Genomic DNA, 24,301 nt, shown 5'->3' with positions numbered 1-24,301 from the left:
TGGGTGTGGGCGGGGCTGTCCCCGCAGCGAAGGGCGGGGCCCTCCAGAACTCCCTCTCACAGAGAAGTAGGTTGCGAGTGGGAGGCGGTGGCTGCTCCTCCACAGCGTTTGGGAAGATGGCGCCGCCGGTGACGGAAAGGGGGCTGAAGAGCGTCGTGTGGCAGAGTGAGTTCGGTGGGGCAGAGGCTGAGAAAGGGAAGGCCAGCATGCCGTGGCTCCGGGCCCTGCTTTCCTTTCCCAGACCAGCAGTGTCTTGGAGAGCCGCGGTGGGCACTTGTTGCTTTGGCTCCCAGGTTCCTGTTAGGATTTCTTCCTGTTTTTCCTGTTAGGATTTCTTCCTCTTTCCTTCCCAGCCCTCTGGCGTTCTGGCGGCGCCAGAGATAGGCTGGGAGCGGGAGGACGAGGCCTGAATGCCGGCGTCCGCCACCGTCTGGGCTCTGCTCGGCCGGGCCCTGACAGCGACGTCCCGTCCTGGATGAGCGGCCCCCGGCCCAGCTTTTCCGCCCGGGGCCCCTGCGCGGATCTCGGCCGCACCCCTGCCTGGGCCCCACCAGTAGGCGATGTCTCTCCACCCGAGACAATCTGAGCACTGTGTTCCTTTATCCCGTCCCCCCGCGTCTCCCCACACTTGAGTTTCCGAAGACTGCGTATTCTGCTCATTCGTCTTAGTATCCGGGAGAATTTTACACCTGTACTTTGCCATGCCTGTCCTTTAAAAAAAACAGACCCTTCTTTCTTTCTAGAAGAACCCACTTTCTCAAGAGTTCTTGAGAAGGGACCACGGGAATGAGTGTATCTCGGGGCAAAGTTGCACCTTCACCTCTTTCTTTACACTCTCGGAGCCACGCCTTTCATCTAGGGCTTCACCACTTACTGGTGACTGACACTCTGCCATTCTGCCGTGTCGTCTACAACTTTCGTAAATATCACTCCAAACCTGTGTCTGCGACCTTAGAGAGAGAATGAAACGGCCAGACAGGAAGAACCATCATTGTTTGGCCTTGCTGGGTTCAAAGTAATTATGGCCCAGTAGTGGAAAGGGGTATAACATCTAATTAGTATTTCTGGTTCTGGCTTGTTGAGCAAGAACAGAAATAATGACTGAGTTAATAAAATTCTGGGGGTTATAGAGTTTCTTGTGTAAAATTAAAACTCCAAATCGATAGCTGTCGTATTCCTTAACATATCAGGTACTAGAAACAAGTGTATAAATAGAAAGGGGGAAAAAAGTTGTAACATTTTTTTTAATTGGATAATTATAAGGTTTGGAGAAGGAAATGGCAACCCACTTCTGTATTCTTGCCTGGAGAATTCCATGGACAGTCCATGGGGTCGCAGAGATTCGTATACAACTGAGTGACTTACACACAATTATAAGGTTACCATTTTGTTTTTCAGAATTTATATGGGTCACTTTTAAGAGTTGATAATGTTTTAAAATCACAGTCGTATTTAAATATATATATATATGAAAATAGGTAATGAATTGTGTTGTATAAATAATTTCCAAAACGGTCCTTAACATCAGCATTTGTCAGGAAAAAAAAGGTTAATGTTAGTAACATTAGTGTTGATAGCATGGAAACGAGGCAAGAGGGAGTTTACAGATAACAAAATTTCCATCTTGTGCTGTTAACTTGATGTAGCACCAGGATATAAACATGGAGTGTAAGATAAAGAAGAGGGGATGATGAACGAAGAAAAGTGTTATAAGGATTCAAAAAAATAGTTTTTGAAATTGTAGTGTAAGCAGGAAAGTGAAAGTGAAGTCGCTCAGTCGTGTCCGACTCTTTGCGATGCCATAGACTGTAGCCTACCAGGCTCCTCTGTCCATGGGGTTTTCCAGGCAAAAGTACTGGAGTGGGTTGCCATTTCCTTCTCCAGGGGATCTTCCCAACCCAGGGCTCAAACCTGGGTTTCCTGCATTGTAGACAGATGCTTTACCGTCTGAGCCACCAGGGAAGTCCTGTGTAAACAGGACCATAACTAAAAGGATAATATTCATTCAACATTTAGTGAGTAGAGAAGTGGGAGCCCCTGAATTCTGTTAGCTAAAGAAGATGGAGTCTGAAAGAAATGAGGACATCTCTTCAGAGGTAGGAGAATCATATTTGACTGGGAAAAGGTTTTGCTCGGCTTAGGGTAGTATCGGAAAAGGCAGTGGCACCCCATTCCAGTACTCTTGCCTGGAAAACCCCATGGATGGAGGAGCCTGGTAGGTTGCAGTCCATGCGGTGGCTAACAGTCAGACATGACTGAGTGACTTCACTTTCACTTTTCACTTTTATGCATTGGAGAAGGAAATGGCAAGCCAGTCCAGTGTTCTTGCCTGGAGAATCCCAGGGACGGGGGAGCCTGGTGGGCTGCCGTCTATGGGGTGGCACAGAGTCGGACACAACTGAAGCGACTTAGCAGCAGCAGTAGCAGTAGCAGGGTAGTACAGTTTGATGAGGGTAGAAAGATAAGTAACTTTCAGTTTACCTGCAAAGTAGGAAGAAGGGAATTAATATTTTTTCAACATTACTCTGTGCCAGGCACTATTCTTTATAAACATTAAAACTTAATAAGAATTATTATCTCTTTAACAGATGTTAAAGCTAATATACCTATTATCATAGTAGCAGCATTCTAAATACGCAAAAAGTCAGAACAGCCCAAATGCCCATCAACTGGTGAATGGATTAATAACATGTGGTATGTCCATATAATGGAATATTATTGGGCAATAAGAAGAAGGAAGTATTGATACATGCTACAGTATTGATGATCCTTGGAAAACTATGCCAAATGAAAAGAAGCCAGGCGTAAAGAACCATATGACTCCAATCATATTAAATGTCCAGAATAGGCAAATATATAGAGATTAGTAGAAAGTAGATTTGTGGTTGCTTATGTCTAGGGAGGCTGGGGAGATGTGGGAATTATGGCTAAGGAACTGGGTTTCCTTTTGAAGTAATGCGATGTTCTAAAATTGATTACAGTGATAAGCATACAGCTCTGAATATACTGAAAGCCATTTAATTGTATATTTTGGGTGAGTTATATGATATGTAAATCATAATAAAGCCATTTTTTAAAAAAACCTTATACATCTGTTAAATATAGACTTAGTATTCCAATCCAGATCTTTTTGGTTGCAGAGTTTCTATGTGACCTATGACTTTCTATAATGTTTAAACTTCAGTTCAGAGCCTTATTTTTTGCCCAGTCTGTTTCAGTAGCCTATATGAGCCTCCAAGCCTTGTTCTTTCTCACTCCAGTTCATCTGACCAGACTGGTTTTCCTGTAATAGTATTGAGCTATGATCATGCTTAAAAAGACCTGCAGAGAGATACCCTGCACTTGTGCCTAAAGATCTTTTCAGACACTTAGTCTGCATTTGAAGATTTATAACCTGCTCCAGCCTACTTTGTTATCAACTTTTCCTAATATAATACTGATGTTTGGCTAGTCCATCCTGTTGACTCTTGTCAAAATCTTCTGCCTCCACATCTTGATGGCAGTTCTTCTGTCTAGAATGCTCCTCTTACTCCTATTCTTCAACTATCCAAGTTAGCCAGCCTTCAAGACTCAGCACAAATGGGGCAATTACCTCCGTAGCAGCTTCTCATTTTAATCCCGTGTCTCATATTTCTGTAGCATGTGTGGTTTATACTTTGCAAATGGTGCCTGATGTGACTCTTTTAATAAGCTTCTTAAAGGTAGGTCCATTATTGTGTCTTCTAGAGATTTAAATTCCAAACAGTCCCTGGGAGAATGAAATGGGTAATAATGCTTGTTAAAAGTAAAGTGTTGGGTGGCGATGGGGTGGGAAGGGGGGACCTCCCTGGTGTCCAGTGGTTAAGAATCAGCCTTACAATGCCTGGGGAGCAACTAAGCCCATGGGCCGCAACTAAGACCCAATGAAGCTGAGTAAATAAATATTTTTAAAAAATAAACAGGAAAAAAAGTGAACAGATCAGTTCTGTAATGCCCCCCAATTTATTCAGTAAATATTGAATTCCTATGGGAATACAGCAATAGAAAGGAGATAAGTTTCCTGTCTTCTTGAAATCTTCTATTCAAGTGGTAAATAATAGAAAATAAGTGTGTAAACAAAGAATAAGCATGGTTATTTCAGTCCTTGATATCTATATATAGAAAGAGGCTGCTCTGGATAGATAGGTCAGGAAAGGATTCTCTGTTCAGTTCAGATACTCAGTCATGTCTGACTCTTTGCAACCCTGTGGACTACAGCACGCCAGGCTTCCTTGTCCATCACCAACTCCGGAGCTTGCTCAAACTCAGGTCCATCAAGTCAGTGATGCCATCCAACCATCTCATCCTCTGTGGTCTCCTCCTCCTCCTGCCTTCAGTCTTTCCCAGCTTCAGGGTCTTTTCTAACAAGTCAGTTCTTCATATCAGGTGGCCAAAGTATTGGAGCTTCAGCTTCAGCATCAGTCCTTCCAATGAATATTCAGGACTGATTTCCTTTAGGATGGACTGGTTGGATCTTCTTGCAGTCCAAGGGATTCTCAAGAATCTTCTCCAACACCACAGTACAAAAGCATCAATTCTTCGGCGCTCAGCCTTCTTTGTAGTCCAACTCTCACATCTATACATGACTACTGGAAAAACCATAGCTTTGACTAGATGGACCTTTGTCAGCAAAGTAATGTAATGTCTCTGGCTTTTTAATATGTGGTCTAGGTTGGCCATAGCTTTTCTTCCAAGGAGCAAGTGTCTTAATTTCATGGCTGCAGTCACCATCCACAGTGATTTTAGAGCCCAAAAGAATAAAGTCAGTCACTGTTTCCATTGTTTCCCCATGTATTTGCCATGAAGTGATGGGAGCAGATGCCATGATCTTAGTTTTTTGAATGTTGAGTTTTAAATCAGCTTTTTCACTCTCTTCTTTCACCTTTATCAAGAGGCTCTTTAGTTCCTCTTTGCTTTTGGCCATAGGGTGGTGTCATCTGTATCTCTAGGTTATTGATATTTCTACCTGTAATCTTGATTCCAGCTTGTGCTTCATCCAGACTGGCATTTCATGTGATGTACTCTGCATAGAAGTTAAGTAAGCAGGGTGACAATATAGAGCCTTGACGTATTCCTTTCTCAATTTGGAACCAGTCCATTGTTCCATGTCTGCTGCTAACTGTTGCCCCTTTATTTGCATACAGATTTCTAAGAAGGCAGGTCAGGTGGTCTGGTATTCCCATCTGTTTAAGAATTTTCCACGATTTGTTGTGATCCACACTGTCAAAGGCTTTAGCGTGGTCAGTGAAGCAGAAGTAGATGTTTTTCTGGAACTCTCTTGCTTTTTCTTATGATCTGGTGGATGTTGATAATTTGATCTCTGGTTCCTCTGCCTTTTCTAAATCCAGCTTGAACATCTGGAAGTTCTCAGTTTACGTACAGTTGAAGCCTAGTTTGGAGAATTTTGAGCGTTACTTTCCTAGCATGTGAGGTAAATATAGTTGTGTGGTAGTTTGAACATTCCTTGGCATTTCCTTTCTTTGGGATTGGAATGAAAACTGACCTTTTCCAATCCTGTAGCCACTGCTGAGTTTTCCAAATTTGCTGGCATATTGAGTGCAGCACTTTCACAGCATCATCTTTTAGGATTTGAAATAGGTCAACTGGAATTCCATTACCCCCACTAGCTTTGTTCATAGTGATGCTTCCTAAGGCCCACTTGACTTCACATTCCAGGATATCTGGCTCTAGGTGAGTGATCACACCATCATGATTATCTGGGTCACGAAGCTCTTTTTTGTATAGTTTTTCTGTGTATTCGTGCCTTCTCTTCTTAATATCTTCTGCTTCTGTTAGGTCCATACCATTTCTGTCCTTTATTGTGCCCATCTTTGCATGAAATGTTCCCTTAGTATCTTTAATTTTCTTGTCTTTCCCATTCTGTTGTTTTCCTTTATTTCTTTGCATTGGTCACTTAGGAAGGCTTTCTAATTTCTCCTTGCTATTCGGAACTCTGCATTCATATGGATATATCTTTCCTTTTCTCCTTTGCCTTTCACTTCTCTTTTCTCAGCTTTTTGCAAAGCCTCCTCAGACAACTGTTTTGCCTTCTTGCATTTCTTTTTTTTTTTTTTTGCATTTCTTTTTATTGGGTATGGTTTTGATCACCACCTCCTGTACAGTGTTGCGAACCTCCGTCCATAGTTCTTCAAGTGCTCTGTCTATCAGATCTAATCCCTTAAATGTATTTGTCACTTCCACCGTATAATTGTAAGGGATTTGATTTTGGTCATACCTGAATGGTCTAGAGGGCTTCCCTTGTGGCTCAGCTGGTAAAGAATCTGGCTGCAATGCAGGAGTCCTGGGTTTGATCCTTGGGTTGGGAATATCCTCTGGAGAAGGGAAAGGCTACCCACTCCAGTATTCTGGCCTGGAGAATTCCATGGAGGAATCCATGGGGTGGCAAAGAGTCAGACACAACTCAGTGACTTTCACTTTCACTTTCATTTTTGATGGTCTAGTGGTTTTCCCTACTTTCTTCAATTTAAGTCTGAATTTTACAGTCAGGAGTTCATGATCTGAGCCACAGTCAGCTCCCGGTCTTGTTTTTGCTGACTGTATAGAGCTTCTCCATCTTCGGCTGCAAAGAATATAGTCAGTCTGATTTAGGTATTGACTATCTGGTGATATCTGTGTGTAGAGTTGTCTCTTTCTGTTGTTGGAAGAGGGTGTTTGTTATGACCAGTACATTCTCTTGGCAAAAGTCTGTTAGCCTTTGCCCTATTTCTCTGAGTAGGTAACATTTGAGCTGAGACCTAAAACATGAGAAGGAATCAGCCTTTAGGGACTACATTAAAACCCCTTTTAAAAATTTAATGTTTCGAGTGCAAAGGGCTGCGTTTATTTACAAAATTAATTCCTGTACATAGTATCAGTAAAAATTTATAGTGCTTAGTATTGCTCATTTGCCATTTTTTGCTGTAGGGGAGTCGTAGCAAAGCTATCACTGATAAAAGATTTTAAATAAAAATTTGATGTAGTTTATTTGAAAAACACAGCAGAACGATAGTAACTAAATATAGTAACTAAGTAAAGCAAGTTGAAGCCACTTACAATATTTTATTTTTCCTTATTCACTACAGCCTATTATAAACAATAGTCTAATGTCTATAATTTACTTTGTATATTTTAGAGGAAATGTTGGAGAATGTGAAATTTGAAAAATTACAGATCAAAGTAATTTGTTTTAAAATTAAAATTGACACCTTATAATTTATAAGCTTTTTGCTTTTCATGTTTTTCTTCTAGTCCTTATATACCTTCAGATATATTATTAATTACTCGTCATTTTGTTGCTTCCTTTTTTTAAATGCTTAACATTGACATAACTTTTTCTTCATCCTTCATAATCTTTGTAATTAGTATTTTTAGTCATTCTTAAATACCTTGATGTGGCAAAAAATTTTGATAATAGAAAAGATTGTAATATAAAATTAATCTTCATCCCTACCCAGAGCCCAGACTCCTTTCCCAGAGACAACCAGTCAGGTTTGTTTTATAAATTCCTTGAGAACTTGTTTTTCCCAAATATAGGGCTTCCCAGGTGGCGCTCGTGGTACACAATTTGCCTGCCAGTGCAGGAGACGCAAGAGACTTGGGTTCAGTCCCTGGATCAGGAAGAATCCCCTGGAGAAAGAAATGGCAGTTACCCAGTATTCTTGCCTGGGAAATCCCATGGACAGAGGAGTCTGGTGGGCTACAGTCTGTGGTGTCACAAAGAGTCAGACACAATTGAGCATGCATGCACACACGTACATACACACACGGGCATATAGAAAATATTTTTTTGTTTTTCTGTTTTAATCTGTTATCTTTATGGCTTTTTTCATTCTGGTTACTTCTTTATCTTGTAACACAATTTTTTGCTTTTTGGATATTTGCAGAATCATGTATTCATTTAAACCAATTTTTATTGAGTAACCTGTGCCACCCACTGTTCTAGGTGTATATTCCTTTTGTTGTTCAGTCAATAAGTCGTGTCTGACTCTTTGAGACTCCATGGACTGCAGCACAGGCTTCCCTGTCATTCCTTCACTGTCTCCTGGCATTTGCTCAAATTCATGTCCATTGAGTCCATTTATGTCCATTGATGCTATCCAACCGTCTCATCCTATGCCACCCCCTTCTCCTTTTGCATTCAGTCTTTCCCAGCATCAGGGTCTTTTCTAGTGAGTCAGCCCTTTGCATTAGGTGGCCAAAGTATTGGAGCTTTAGCTTCAGCATCAGTCCTTCCTATGAGTATTCAGGGTTGATTTCCTTTAGGATTGATTTGTTTGATCTCCTTGCAGTCCAGGGGACTCTCAAGCATCTTCTCCAGCACCACAGTTCAAAAGCATCAATTCTTCAGTGCTCAGCCTTCTTTGTAGTCCAACTCTCACATTCCTACATGACTAATGGAAAAGCCCTAGTTTTGACTCCATGGACCTTTGTTGGCAAAGTGACATCTCTGCTTTTTAATACACTGTCTAGTTTTGTCATCGCTTTCCTTCCAAGGCGCGAGCGTCTTTTAATTTCATGGCTGCAGTCACTGTCCACAGTAATTTTGAAGCCCAAGAAAATAAAACCTGTCACTGATTGCACATTTCCCCCTTCTGTATTCATATTCCTTGACCTCTTGGAATTTACAGTTCAGTGGGAGGAGACAGTTATACGGGTACTAAGTACTATATTAGCAGCATGAAGAAGTTTCACAGAAAAAGAGAAGAAAAAGAAATTTTTTCCTCTTTGGAACTGCATTAGGGAAAACTCTAAATAGAAGGTAACATTGAAAGGTAGTAGGTTTTTGCCAGACAGGGAAATCTGAAGTAGGACCCAGAGGCATCAAAGTATGTGATTATTTATGGAAGAGGGAATAATTCCTTTTGTTTGAGTACAGAATATTTATTGCAAGGAATAGGGGGATGAAGGCTATAAAAGGTAGGTTGGAGCTAAATTTTTTTAAAATGCTCTAGCAGTGGGAAGCCATTAAAGGTGAAAAGTTTGTTTTCCTCCTCCAACAGCAGCTGTCAGCATTTTGTGGACGGACTAGAACAATGCTGAAAGGAAGTCATTTTTTGTTCCTAAAGTTTTCACTAAGTATAATGCTAGTGTAAAGTGCGCTGTTGCTAAACGTATAGCTGGATAAATTTTTATTCATGTAAGTACCACCTCTATGAAGTGTTAACCCCAGAACCCTTCTGATTATACATTCGGCATTGCTGATGCCATACACTATTTTATTAGTTCTCCTTTCATTTTTTCCATCAGTATTTTCACATCCTCTTTGATGTTAAAATTTAAAATATATTTCACTTCATATGTAGAAGAAAAAAAAGGAGAAAAGTTGGGGTAATTGGTATTAATAGGTCATTAATTGGGTAGCATTTGGACTGGTGGAAGATTAATTTAGAGATTGGGTGAAGGCCAGTTGATGGAGGATTTTGAATAATAGAATCTAGATTTTATTCTGAGGTAACAGAATTTGAGAGAATTTTGAAGTGGGTATTTAAGTGACAGGGCTGTGCTTCAGGAAGAGGACTCTTGACTGCAATGTGGAAAACGTACTGGGGAATGTAAAGGGGTTAGAGGTAGGGAGCAGGAAATCCAGATAGGAGATTATTGTAGTAATTCTGTGAGAGAGAGTAAGAATCAGGGCATTGGTAGTGATGGTGAAAGTGAAAGTGAAGTCACTCAGTCGTGTCTGACTCTTTGTGACCCCATGGACTGTAGCCTGCCAGGCTCCTCAGTCCATGGGATTTTCCAGGCAAGAGTACTGGAGTGGGTTGCCATTTCCTTCTCCAGGGGATCGTCCCAACTCAGGGATCGAACCCAGGTCTCCCGAATTGCAGGCAGACGCTTTACCATCTGAGATGGTGGCAGTCACCAAGAAGAACAATTGATACTGCCTAGTGATTAGAAGGCAATGGCACCCCACTCCAGTACTCTTGGCTGGAAAATCCCATGGACGGAGGAGCCTGGTGGGTTGCAGTCCCTGGGGTCGCTAGAGTTGGACACGACTGAGCAACTTCCCTTTCACTTTTCACTTTCATGCATTGGAGAAGGAAATGGCAACCCAGTCCAGTGTTCTTGCCTGGAGAATCCCAGGGACAGGGGAGCCTGGTGGGCTGCCATCTATGGGGTCCCACAGAGTCGGACACAACTGAAGTGACTTAGCCACAGCAGCAGCAGCAGTGATTAGAAATGGAGAAAAGAGAAAATAGCTGAAGACAATGATTAAGATGACAATAAAACTCATAGAAGTGGAGACATCTAGAGCAGTTTTTAGGGCATTTAATCTCAATTTAAGGCATGTAGCTGCTTAAACCTGTATTGTGTAATTGAAAGAAGTACAAGGAGAGATGAGAATGTGTGGAAAAATGAAGGATTGCTGTGGATTAGCAGGAAATAGGGAGAAGTTGGTCAAAGAGTACAAGCTTCCGGTTCGAAGATGACTAAGTTCTGAGGATCTCATGCACAGCATTGTGATTATAGATAAAAATACCATACTATATAATTGAAAGTTGCAGAGAGAATAGATCTTACATGGTCTCACCCCAAAAAAGAAATGGTATGTGGAGTGGTGGAGGTGTTAACTAACACTGCAGTCATAATTATAGTGCAATATATGTGTATCAGATCAATACCTTGTTAACCTTAAAAGTTACACAATGTTATATGTGAGTTTATCTCAGTAAAGTTGGGGAAAATTGAAGAACGGATCTGATAGATGAAACTTTGATGATGAACGTGGTCTCTGAGGAAGAGTGTAGAGACCATGAGCAAAAGTAAGAGAATTGAATCTTAGGATGTATCCGTATTTAGGGTACTAGAGAAATGGATTATAAGGTTAAATAATTTCCATTAATAATTAGAGGAAATACCTTTTTAGTTCTGTAATATTAGTTGATGTGATTTCCTTGGACTACTCCAAACACATTTTACCTGTAACCAAATCACTTTTCATGGATGCCCCTAACCTCTGCCACATACTGCTGCTGCTGCTGCTGCTAAGTCGCTTCGGTTGTGTCCAACACTGTGCGACCCCATAGACAGCAGCCTACCAGGCTCCCCGTCCCTGGGATTCTCCAGGCAAGAACACTGGACTGGCTTGCCATTTCCTTCTCCAATGCATGAAAGTGAAAAGTGAAAGTGAAGTCGCTCAGTCATGTCCGACTCTTGGCGACCCCATGGACTGCAGCCTACCAGGCTCCTCCGTCCATGGGATTTTCCAGGCAAGAGTACTGGAGTGGGGTGCCATTGCCTTCTCTGTGTCCACATACTAGTTATCTCTTTATCATTTATTTTTGAGATGCTAGCACTTACTGGCTTGGTATCCTCAGATTCTAAGGTGGTACTGTCTAGTTAGAAATAAGAGGCAAGCCATATGTGTTACTTAAAATTTTCTAATAGCCAAATTAAAAAAAAAAAACAGGTGAAATTAATTTTTAAAATATATTTTTTTAACTCGATATATCCAAAATGTTACCATTTAAATGTCTAATCAAATAAAATAATGATATTTTAGATTTCTTTTTTTATACTAAGTCTTTGAAATCTGGTATGTATTTTATACTTGCAGGACATCCCAGTTCAGGCGAGCCGCATTTCCAGTGCTCAGTAAGCCACATGTGATTAGTTTCTGCCATATAAAACACTGCCATTTCCAAGGTGTTAAAAGACTAGAATGATTTCTACTGGGGAGCTGTTCAGTGTGCTCCATCATAAATCCCATGAGCATTCATTTCTTAAGAGAAAGACACAAATTTGGCAAAAATAAGCAAAATGTCTATGATTTTCTATTTGTTTTAGGTATCCAAGAATAAAGCAAGCTTAGATAGGGAAGTACCATAATGTTTTAGTGTCTCAGTGCTACTTAAGAAAAGCCTTCCTCTTTGCCTGTAGAATACTAGAAAATACTGCTTTAGGCTTGAATTATGGTTAAATACTTCAGGCTTTTGCTGTAAATCTCATATAACTTCATAGTCTCCCCAGCAAACATATAAAAGCCCTTTAACTAATACTTCTTAACACTTTCAAACCTTCCCAAACACAGTAAAACCTTTAAGGTCATAATTCTTATAATGAATATCAGTTCAGTTCAGTTCAGTCGCTCAGTCGTGTCCGACTCTTTGCGACCCCATGAATCGCAGTACGCCAGGCCTCCCTGTCCATCACCAACTCCCAGAGTTCACCCAGACTTACGTCCATCAAGTCAGTGATGCCGTCCAGCCATCTCATCCTCTGTCGTCCCCTTCTCCTCCTGCCCCCAATCCCTCCCAGCATCAGAGTCTTTTCCAGTGAGTCAACTCTTCACATGAGGTGGCCAAAGTACTGGAGTTTCAGCTTCAGCATCATTCCTTCCAAAGAACACCCAGGACTGATCTCCTTTAGAATGGACTGGTTGGATCTCCTTGCAGTCCAAGGGACTCTCAAGAGTCTTCTCCAACACCACAGTTCAAAAGCATCAATTCTTCAGCGCTCAGCCTTCTTCACAGTCCAACTCTCACATCCATACATGACCACAGGAAAAACCAGAGCCTTGACTAGACGAACCTTTGTTGGCAAAGTAATGTCTGTGCTTTTGAATATGCTATCTAGTTTGGTCATAACTTTCCTTCCAAGGAGTAAGCGTCTTTTAATTTCATGGCTGCAGTCACCATCTGTAGTGATTTTGGAGCCCAGAAAAATAAAGTCTGACACTGTTTCCCCATCTATTTCCCATGAAGTGGTGGGACCGGATGCCATGATCTTCGTTTTCTGAATGTTGAGCTTTAAGCCAGCTTGTTCACTCTCCACTTTCACTTTCATCAAGAGGCTTTTTAGTTCCTCTTCACTTTCTGCCATAAGGGTGGTGTCATCTGCATATCCTTATCAAATATACCCTCTACTTGGACGTGTCATTTTTAACACGATGCCAAAAACTTTATGGTAAATTTCCAGAAGTATGAAGTGAAACAAATATAAATTAAATAGAAATGCATTGTATAAATATCTCATTATCAAGAATTAAGGAAAAACACAAGTTGCTATAATTTATATTTAATTTTACTACAGTTTTCAAAGTTAATTGTAAATTAATAGAACATTAAATGTGGGAAATTTTTGTCTTACCAAGTAGAATAACGTGTATTTATGTGGATTGCCTTTGTGTACTGTTTAATAATTTAAAATACATATTTTTAGATTAATTTTGAAAATCATTGCAAGGAACACATTGCTAATATTTATTCATTATAGATCTGAATATTTGTATCCTAATGCTGTAACATTGGACTTTCTGCATAGCTCAGTCAGTAAAGCATCTGCCTGCAATGCAGGAGACCTGGGTTCAGTCCTGTGTTGGGAAGTTCCCCTGGAGAAGGAAATGGCAACCCATTCCAGTATTCTTGCCTGGAGAATCCCACGGACATAAGAGCCTGGTAGGCTACAGTTCATGGGATCACAAGACAGTACTATCTTTCTTGGGCTTCCCTGATAGCTCAGTTAGTAAAGAATCTGCCTGCAATGGAGGCACTTTGATTCCTGGGTCGGGAAGATCTGCTGGAGAAGGGATAGGCTACCAACTCCCATATTCCTGGTGGCTCAGCTGCTAAAGAATAAGCCAGCAATGTGGAAGGCCTGGGTTCCATCCCTGGGTTGGGAAGATCCCCTGGAGAAGAGAAAGGCTACCCACTCTAGTATTCTGGCCAGGAGAAATAGCAATAACCTTAGATATGCAGATGACACCACCCTTATGGCAGAAAGTGAAGAGGAACTAAAGAACATCTCGATAAATGTGAAAGAGGAGAGTGAAAAAGCTGGCTTAAAATTCAACATTCAGAAAATGAAGATCATGGCATCTGGTCCCATCACTTCATGGCAAATTGATGGGGAAACAATGGAAACAGTGACAGACTATTTTCTTGGGCTCCAAAATCACTGCAGACAGTGACTACAGCCATGAAATTAAAGGACACTTGCTCCTTGAAAGAAAAGCTATGACCAACCTAGACAGTATATTAAAAAGCAGAGACATTACTTTACTGACAAAGGTCCATCTAGTCAAAGCTGTGGTTTTTCCAGTAGTCATGTATGGATGTGAGAATTGGACTTTAAAGAAAGCTGAGAAAACTTGAGAGTCCCTTGGACTGCAAGGAAGTCAAACCAGTCCATCCTAAAGGAAATAAGTCCTGAATATTTATTGGAATGACTGATGCCAAAGCTGAAACTCCAATACTTTGGCCTCCTGATGTGAAGAACTGATTCATTGGAAAAGACCCTGATGCTGGGAAACATTGAAGGCAGGAGGAGAAGGAACGACAGAGGATGAGATGGTTGGATGCCATCGCTGACTCAATGGACATGAATTTGAGCAAGCTCCAGGAGTTGGTGATGGACAGGGAAGCCTGGCATGCTATATAGTCCATGAGGTCGCAGAGTCCGGCACAACTGAGCGACTGAACTGAATGCTGTAACACATTTTTGAAAATTGTAATGAAGTAAATCAGGAAGAAACTTACTTACCTGGTTTCATTTGTCAGATGTAATTTAGTAATGAGCTGGTTAGGGATTTTCCTGCTGGTTTTTTATTTTCATCTTGTTTACTTAGGATTTAAGTAGAGTTGGGGAAACCAAGTCAAATAATACTTTCAGAAATTTTTTCCAGATGTGTTTATATAATTAAATATTATTGTTGTTTACTTTCTAAGTTGTGTCTGACTCTTTGCAGTCTCATGGACTGTAGCACTCCAGGCTCATTTGTCCTCTGCTGACTCCCAGAGTTTGCTCAAATTCTTGTGCATTGTATCAGTGATACTATCTAACCATCACTTCCTCTGCTGCCCTCTTCTCATTTTGCCTTCAGTCTTTCTGTGCATCAGGATCTTTTCCACTGAGTTTGCTTTCCACATCAGGTGGCCAAAATATTGGAGCTTCAACAACAGTACTTACAATGAATATTCATAGTTGATTTCCTTTAAGACTGATTGGTTTGATCTCCTTGCAGTCCAAGGGACTCTCAAGATTCTTCTTTAGCACCACAATTCGAAAGCATCAATTCTTTGGCACTCAGCCTTCTTTATGGTCCAACTCTCACATCCAACACTGGAAAAGCCATAGCTTTGACTATATGGACCTTTGTTGGCAAAATGATATTTTTGCTTTGTAATACGCTGTCTCAGTTTATCATAGCTTTCCTTCCAAAGAGTGTCTTTTCATTTCATGGCTGTGGTCACTGTCCACAGTGATTTTGGAGCCCAAGAAAATAAAATATGTCCTTGCTTCCACTTTTTCCCTTTCTATTTGCCATTAAGTGATGGGACTAGATGCCCTGATCTTAGTTTTTTGAATGTTGAGTTTTAAGTCAGCTATTTCATTCTCCTCTTTGACCCTCATCAAGACGCTCTTTAGTTCCTCTTCACTCTCTGCCATTAGAGTGGTATCATCTGTATATCTGAGGTTGTTAATACTTCTCCCAACAATCTTAGTTCCATCTTGTGATTCATCCAGCCTGGCATTTCTCATGATATACTCTGCATATAAGTTAAATAAGCAGGATCATAGTATACAGTCTTGTCATGCTCCTTTCCCAGTTTTCAACCAGTTGTTCCATGTCCAATTGTAACTGTTGCTTCTTGACTCACATACAGATTTCTCAGGAGGCAGGTCAGGTGGTCTGGTATTCCCATCTCTTTAAGAATTTTTCAATTTGTTGTGATCCACACAGTCAAAGGTTTTAGCATAGTGGATGAAGCAGAATTAAATGTTTTCCTGGAACTCCCTTGCTTTCTCCATGATTCAGTAAACATAGACAATTGATCTCTTGTTCCTCTGCCTCTTTGAAACCCAGCTTGAACATCTGGAAATTCTCGGTTCACGTATTGCCTTCATGGATCACAGCCTTGTCTTGGTGAAGGGGCTTGCATAATTCAGTGAAGCTATGAGCCATGCTGTGCAAAGCCACCCAAGATGGGCAGGTCATGGTGAGAGTTCTGACAAAACATGGTCTGCCGGAGGAAGAAATGGCAACACACTCTAGTATTCTTGCCAGGAAAATCCCATGGACAGAAGAGCCTTGTCGGCTATAGTCCATGGGGTCTCAAAGAATCCGACACAACTGAGTGACTGAGCCCGCATGCACCAGAAAGAATGACGTGGCTAGGCCAAAGTGGAAACAACACTCAATTGTGGATGTGTCTGGTGGTGAAACTAAAGTCCGATGCTGTAAAGGACAATAATTATATTAGCCTTTTTAATATTTTTAGTCTCAAAAAGTTAAAATATATTATGGTTTAAATGTACCGTATAGGTTAAGTATTAAAGAGAACTGGGTTTCTACTCGTGTATATGTAAAGCTGAGCAGTTATGAAGCTGAGCAATTGCAAGTGATATTTCCCAGCCATCTTGAACATTTTGAGTAGTTATTCTAACAATTTATTAAGATTCCTAAATAGTTCTCTTTTTCTTTGCAGAGATAAAAGCAACAGTGTTTGATGACTGCAAGAAAGAAGGCGAATGGAAGGTAGGATTTACCTAGTCACATAGAATTTGCATAACACTAGAAACCTTTATTGAGGGCTTGTACATATTTTTTACTTATTACGCTTGTATAAAATACAGAGTTAGAACCATAGTGTTTGCCTTCAAATCCCAACTTAACCTCCTATTAGCTGTGGCTTCTTGAGCAAATTACTTGATGGCTCTATGCCTGTTTCTTTATCTGTAAAATAGGGATGGTAGTAACATAGAGTAGTTGTAAATATTAAATGAATTAATTCATGAAAAGTGCTTAGAACAGTGCCTAGAACAATTATTCCACCACAAGCAGCATTTTATGATTTTAAGAAAATTTGATGTTCAAATAAGATACATTTGAAGTGAACAAATTCTGCTTCAAAGTGAAAATATTGCTTACTTATGTATAATATTATATGACCGTATATTGAGGAAATAAATTTCTAAGTCATGAAAGTTAAATGAGTTGAGATAATTTTGCTTGCTCTCCTGATATTTTAATTTTGTTATAAAAAGATTATGGAATTTGAGTATATTTAATGCATTAAATTATGTCTCGTGAATTCTTGGCAGTCAAATGCTTATACTATTGCTTAATTTATATTCATTTTAAGATATTGCTTCTAGATGAATTTACCACTAAGCTTTTGGCATCATGTTGCAAAATGACAGATCTTCTAGCAGAGGGTATAACTGGTAAGTGTTTCAAATACTCACCATGAAAAACTTTTTTTTTTATTATGATAAGGAGAGTTTAAAGTATTAATAAATTTTAGTTAGTAATTGTGTTTCTCAGGGGATTATGTCTTATTTTCTTAGTAACTCTAGCTATAATAATTATTCTGGACACTCTTTTCTTTGTGAATCTTCAGAATAACCTCTGTAAGTCAGGATTTTTCCCCTCAGCTGAGACATATAATTAAGCACCCCTAACCAAGACTAAGTCAGTTGCCTTGTTGAGTTTGTTCTTCAAATTTTTTATTGTTTTATATATTCGTTATAGTTTTGTGTGTTGATGCAGTAAGTTTACTTCAGTGTTTTGGCTGATGTTTGTGGTTTTCATGTTTTGTTTTTAAATAGATAGTAAGATTTATGTCATAAAATCAACTTTTGTGCATATTTCCAAGTGTGTAATACTGACTTTTTAACCTTCTCTTTATTACCTAGATATGAGGCAATTGCAAATTTAAATCAGCTTTAGTGTAGGGTTATGAAAAATAACACTGCCACAGTTGCTGTCTTCCACCAGGCAGGATTGTGTTAATGAGATTTTAATTTTTCTTATATTTTGGGGAAAGTATCAATATATTGTAATATTCATAATCATATTATCATCCATAACTCATCATTGTTTAACTCATTTATTTAAATTTGCTCTTCATAATAGACTTTTGAAGACAGATATTAAATGCCATAATTTGTAATGTGAAAACTGAGACTCTAAGTCAAATATAATTCTTTTGTTTATATTTTGGACTTTTTTTTGTTAGTTGTGGAGAATATTTATAAAAATCGAGAACCTGTCAGACAAATGAAAGCTCTTTATTTTATCTCTCCAACATCAAAGGTGAGTATTTTGAATCTAAACAGTATGTTCTTCAAAACTTTCACCATAGATGTGATTTTCTCTTAGAAAATTTAAAGTAATAAAATGTCCTTTATTAGACAGGTAGTGTTATAAACTAGTTTGTGTAAGAAAATCTTTCTGAGTTAGAAGATTGTTTTATTTGCATTCTTCTCAATGGGAATATATGTGAAAGAATTCCTTTCTCCCCTATATGAAAGCAGAATTTATTTGTATAAAACAATAGAGTTTCAAAGTTTCTTTGAATAATTTGTTACTCATGTAGTTTCTAGTCAACCATGATTTTAGGAGAATAGAAGTGTATGTAAAAGAAATAGTCTTGGATTAATCTTCCATTAGTGTTAGTTATTTCCCTATGGCATATACATACATATGTATGTGTATACACACATATATGCATATATATGTACGTGTATATATTTTTTATAGGAAAGGAATTTTTAAAATTTATAATCTAACCATGATTTAATTCATACTTAAAGTCAACAAGCTTTTAGAGTCATATAAAGTATCAGATTCATTTATTCTGTATAGTATCTGAGAGTGCATTTTCCAACACATCCTTTGGCTTATTCTTAGAATAAAAATGTTAATTTTACACTTCCAGTTTCTTCTAACTCTAGCAGACAGTAGGGAAAAACCCAAATATTACTATGTAACTCTTACATGTTGGCTGCTGGTAGATTTTAATGACATTTTGTATCTTATCGTGTAAATATAATTTTGTAAGAAAATTTATGCTCAGAAAAAAATGAAAGTTAAAAGCACCATTTCACTTACTAAATTGGCAGAGGGACTAAAAAAAGTGTGTGTGTATATTTAGACATTTATTTATTTGTCTTATCTATGTATCTTATCTAGCTCTCAATATGCATTGTCAATGGATAATGGAGCAGAAACTACTATACCTGCTAGTGGGAGTATAGATTAATACAACCATTTTGAAATAACTGCCATATCAAGAACCTAAAACGTTCTGAATCGTAAAATTTATTGTTAAAAAAAAATCCGTAAATGGTCAAACTAAATTCCTAAAATCCAGAGAAATTCTTAGTATTAACACATAATGGTAGGAAAGACCATGTGACCATTGAAAATGAGATTTTCTAGAAAATTCTTAATGATCTATGTAAATGTTCATTTTTAATGTAAGTGACAGAAAGCAGGATACAGAATTAAATATTCAGGAAAGGATCAAGAATTCAGAGAACATTATATCTAAGTGTGACTCCTTTATCTCCCACAACCAACTCCAGTTTCTCTTCCTGTCCTGAATCAATTATCTTTTGGGTCCTATAGACCTATGGGTACATGTGAAGCCTTGGACTCTTTGGGCACTTGTAGAGAAACTTGATGTGAGATTCCTTCCTCAGGGGCTGGGCAAGCATCTGGAGACTAGCTACAGAGAGTTCTCAGGCAAGGGTCATGAAATGACAGATTTTAGGAAGACGTTTTGGTTATAAAGATCTGTGAATGTGAACGTGAAGTCGCTCAGTCGTGTCCAACTCTTTGCAACCCTGGAACTGTAGCCCACCAGGCTCCTCCGCCCGTGGGATTTTCCAGGCAAGAATACTGGAGTGGATTGCCATTTCCTTCTCCAGGGATCTTCCTGACCCAGAGATAGAACCCAGGTCTCCTGCATTGCAGGCAGACGCTTTAACCTCTGAGCCACCCAGGGAAGCTAGGGAAAGGTCAGATGGGTGGTTTGCTGTTTCTTTTATACTTATAGCCCTCAGGAAGAGAAACCTGTTTACCTTCTTCTTATGGTACTGCCTCTCTTTAGGATACTCCCAACAACTAAACCTAAGTGTTAGCTGAGCTGACATGGAAGCAACACACATCTAAGTGGGTCAAGTGACCTGAGAGAGAAGGTTTAGTAAGAATGAGAAGAGGATACATATGGCAAAATACAAAGAGCTTGGAAGGAAGGGTGATAATCTGAACAGAAAATAGTACACTTAAGACTCTGGTGTAACATGTAAAACTTTCTGAAGCTCTGAAGTATATTTCTTAGTAAGTAGTTGACTGTAGAGGAGGGATAACACTATGGAAATTTTAATTGATAGTCTTTAAGATAAAAACGAAGTATCTCGGGACTTCCCTTGTGATCAAGTGGCTAAGACTCTGCCTTCCAATGCAGGAAGCCCAGGTTCAATCCCTGGACAGGGAACTAGATCCCACGTGCCTCAACTAAGAGTTCACTTGCCTCAACTAAGATCCAGAGTAACCAAAATAATAAATAAATATTAAAAAAAAAGTATCTCAAAGCAAAAAAAAAAAAAAAATCATGGAAATCATGGTGGGAAGATAGAGACTTGCAGGATACATTAATGAGCTCTAACAGAAATATACTGGTTGTTAGGAGTTGCAGGGAGACAGAAAGGAACAGATGGGTGAGAAGATTAAATTGTTTTTGCTTTCAGACTGTTGTATCTTGAAAACTACCAGCAGAGAGGCAGATACTGTTAGAGTATATTACCTGCTTTCCCTCTTTCTCGTAGTCTGCTAACCTTTTAGTCTTTCATTCTAATCCCTCTTGGCAATTTTAGCTCTTAGCTCATTGGCAGTCTCTTTAACGCTTCTCCAGTAATAGTCTCGATGGTTTCATTATGCTGTGTAGGTAATACTTCACCATACATTTCATTTTTCTTCGTAGTCTGTCTTCTATGTTGCTTCAGCTTCTTAGTTACTTGACCATTCTTAGTCTCCTCAATCACCAAAAGAGCACCTCTCTGTTCATATATCTTACCTTACTACTTATTTCACTTCTCGACTGTAAGTGGCTAGATAACACAGCATCTAAAAAATCAGTTTGTAAGTTACAGTTTTGACAGTTAAGGTTTACTTTATCATCAAAATAATCTTAGTTATTTCAAAGTAGCACATTTAAATTAGTATTTTGGTAAAATGTATATTAACATCCAACCTTTTTTCAGTCTGTAGACTGTTTTTTACGTGATTTTTGGAGGTAATCAGAAACAAATATAAAGCAGCGTATATCTAAATCTACTTCACTGACTGTAAGTAGCTTTGTAAAAGTTATTGCTTCATTATTTTCCAAATCCTACTAATTATGAAATATTTCTTAGGCTAATTTTAATAGTAGTGACTTTGTATTTATTGTTTGTTCTAGTTAGGTTAGAAAGAATCTAAAAATTCTATCCTAAGGTTATTTCTATCCTAATTCATGACAAGGTGATAGAAAATTAAATCATTCCAAACTAATTTCAGAAGACGGTCATTTTTTGCTGTGTACAGGGGAGAGGGGTTTGACAGAGAGAGCTATCCCTCAAATTCTGTTCCAGTAACAGGGAAATTCTTTCTTTAAACCAAAGTTACAACTGGGGATTTGACTGTATAATAAAGTATATTATAAGACCCTTTGGGAGATGCAGTGAAGAAACTGTCATCTGTTTGCTAACAGTAAGGGAGAAAATCTATCACATTTCTTTTTCTATGCTGTAGATTCAAATAAAAGCAGCTTTCTAGCTTATTTTTCCTGTAAAATTATTATTTATCTCATACCTAGCAGCAGTTTGCATTTTAGAAAATGCCATATCATAAGTATTTGCCATTTAGTAACCTTGTTACACAGAAATCATGTTTTATGGAGTTGATAACTTTAATGGTTGAAGCCTCTTTAATTTAAGGAATCTTGAAATTAAAGAACATCGTGTTAAAAATAGTAGAAGCCCATGTTAATACTCCAACCTAGATTAGTGAAACTAGAAGCAGTTAGGTAAAAGGCAGGGGCAAGGGGAAGACGGCTCTAGGGTGCAGAATTTTACTAGTTTGGAGGCTTGGAATTTCCTCACATTGAAGAAAGCCCTATAATGCAAGGAAGATGAAAAATTTGTATGGTGTGGCTACATTAGTGCAGATATAGAAAAGTGTGAATTCCTAAGAAGCTCTGAAAGTCCCTTCAAAAGTTTTATTAAGTCCTTAGTTTGGACTTGATTTTCCTTCCTGACAATTTTAGCTGCTGTGTTTAACAGCTCTGTAAAGGAAACACATCTTAGGTATGGTGGATATGAATGGGGAAATGGAATTTCTGTTACAGTGCTCATTGCTAGAATTTATCTGCTGTATAAAGTGAAAAGCAGTATTTACATATTATCTCTATCCTCATAGTAAATTACTTTGTGAAAGTCAGTAATTATATATAAAAATAAATATCTTGGATGTTGGAATGACTTATTCAAAAGAATGGAAAATTTAAATGCAGTTATATATACTTTGATTTTTTTTCCTCCTCTCAGTCTGCCCTGACAGTCTCTTTAACAAAATTAAGGCTTCTTGCTCCAAGTCAGTAAGAAAATGTAAAAAATAAATATTTCCTTCATTCCACTTGAATCTCAGGTACTTTCTACTTTTATTTTTTAAATGTTTATTAAAAAATTTTTTTTGAGTATTGAAAGGCTTATTACAAGGGTCAAGCAAGGAGAATGGGCAGCTTGTGCTTAGAGTAAAACCCTTTATTTTGGATTATTATTAAAACTAAAAATAAAAAGTTTTACTGTAAGCACAAGCTGCCCATTCTCCTTGCTTGACCCTTGTAATAACGATTTTAAGATGCAGTTTTATGAACTTATTTGCTAAAAAGGCTTATCCTAACAATATTTTATGTGTTGTACCTTTGGTGAATTTTAACAATCCACAAATAAGCATTTACTCTGATGAAGGTAGGACAGGAGTACTAAATTGGAATATAGCGTTAATAGTAAAAGTGGACTTAAATTTCACATCTCTAAGTCCTGTGTGTGTCAAAATGTACAGCCCTATTAGATTATGAAATCAAAAGATTTTGAGCATAATCTTTGTTAAATGACTCCAAAGAAAAATGTTTATATTCTGTAACCATTTGTGATATTAAAACAAAATTCTTTAGTAAACTTTTTACACAACATTATATAAACTATTGTTTATTTTAATTTATAAAATGAAGGATTCTCATAGATTTGATTTGCCTTTGGAATAGTCAATGAGCCTTCAATTAATAATAATAATTGCAAACACACAGTACTTTCTCTGTCAGATGCTTTCCTAAATGCTTTACATAATGTATTGGTAATTCTGTCTCCATTTTAAAGATGGGGAAATCAAAGTGGTTAAGTAAGTGCCCTAATCACACAGCTAGTGTATTGTTTAGCTCTGTTCTCTGTGTTTGGATTCTAACTTTTGTAGAATTGAAATAGTTTACTATTTCTTAGAACCATAGGTTGATATTTTAAGAATAAAAAGGTCCTGAATAATGAATTTTTCTTTTAAGCTATTGCTGTTTTTGATGAAGGCCATAATCGTAAAATCTTAGATACCTGCTTAACATTAAACTGTTTTCTAAAGGTTACTTTAAAGTTTTTTCCTTTAATATATTATGTGCTACTGCTAAGCTGCTTCAGTCATGTCCGACTCTGTGCGACCTCAGAGACGGCAGCCCACCAGGCTCCGCCGTCCCTGGAATTCTCCAGGCAAGAATACTGGAGTGGGTTTGCCATTTCCTTCTCCAAAGCATGAATGTGAAAAGTGAAAGTGAAGTCGCTTAGTCGTGTCCGACTCCTAAACAACCCATGGACTGCAGCCTACCAGGCTCCTCCGTCCATGGGATTTTCCAGGCAACAGTACTGGAATGGGTTGCCATGGCCTTCTCCGAATATATTATGTAACTTTAGTTTAATACTCTACAAGTGAGACTAGCCTCAGTGCAAAGATACAGAAGCAGAAAAGTACAAGAAAGCAGCAGGATTACGGATTTTAGGGGTGATGGTATGATAAATAAATCTGTAGGTAGACTGGGACCCAAGTTGTAGGAGGCACCAGGTTCCATCAAGAATGATGGCAGAAAATGGGCAGACACAGAAGAGTACCAAAGTCTTTAAGGAAAAGTAGAAGTTGGGAGATCATTGAAGAGAAATAGGTAAAGTCAGATATGATAGTCTTCCAAAGAAGAGAAGTTTCTACATTAACATATTTAGAAGTTGCATGGAGAGAAAAGTGGTTGACTTCTCCTAAATCCATGAGTCAAAGGGATTAAAGAAAACTCTTTCCCTTTCAAAGGGTTTAATTAATACTATCACATATAAATTAGGACAATTAGATGGAAAGCATCAATATAAGAAAGTTTGTTTACAGTGGACCTTAGGAGTACAAAAAACATCTGGTATAGTTAGTAGAGAAGGTGCTAGATTGGGTCTAGATAGAAATAGATCTAAGCTAGCTATAATTTTGCAA

At 38.5% G+C, this 24,301-nt stretch overlaps 1 protein-coding gene across 1 annotated transcript in view; it reads left to right on the top strand.

Moving 5' to 3' along the window:
* Positions 1–24,301, top strand: part of LOC113890307 (syntaxin-binding protein 3-like) — a 26,752-nt gene continuing 2,451 nt past the window's right edge. Inside the window, exons 1-6 of the mRNA XM_027538240.1 lie at positions 1–165; positions 16,446–16,495; positions 17,103–17,184; positions 17,979–18,055; positions 21,010–21,041; positions 22,646–22,755. Coding sequence (XP_027394041.1) covers positions 117–165; positions 16,446–16,495; positions 17,103–17,184; positions 17,979–18,055; positions 21,010–21,041; positions 22,646–22,755 — 400 coding nt within the window. The 5' untranslated portion in view covers positions 1–116. The remainder of the gene's footprint in view (positions 166–16,445; positions 16,496–17,102; positions 17,185–17,978; positions 18,056–21,009; positions 21,042–22,645; positions 22,756–24,301) is intronic.

Source organism: Bos indicus x Bos taurus, chromosome 3, assembly GCF_003369695.1.
Source record: "Bos indicus x Bos taurus breed Angus x Brahman F1 hybrid chromosome 3, Bos_hybrid_MaternalHap_v2.0, whole genome shotgun sequence".
Classification (NCBI taxonomy): Eukaryota; Metazoa; Chordata; class Mammalia; order Artiodactyla; family Bovidae; genus Bos; species Bos indicus x Bos taurus.
This window is presented reverse-complemented; position numbering and strand designations above follow the sequence as displayed.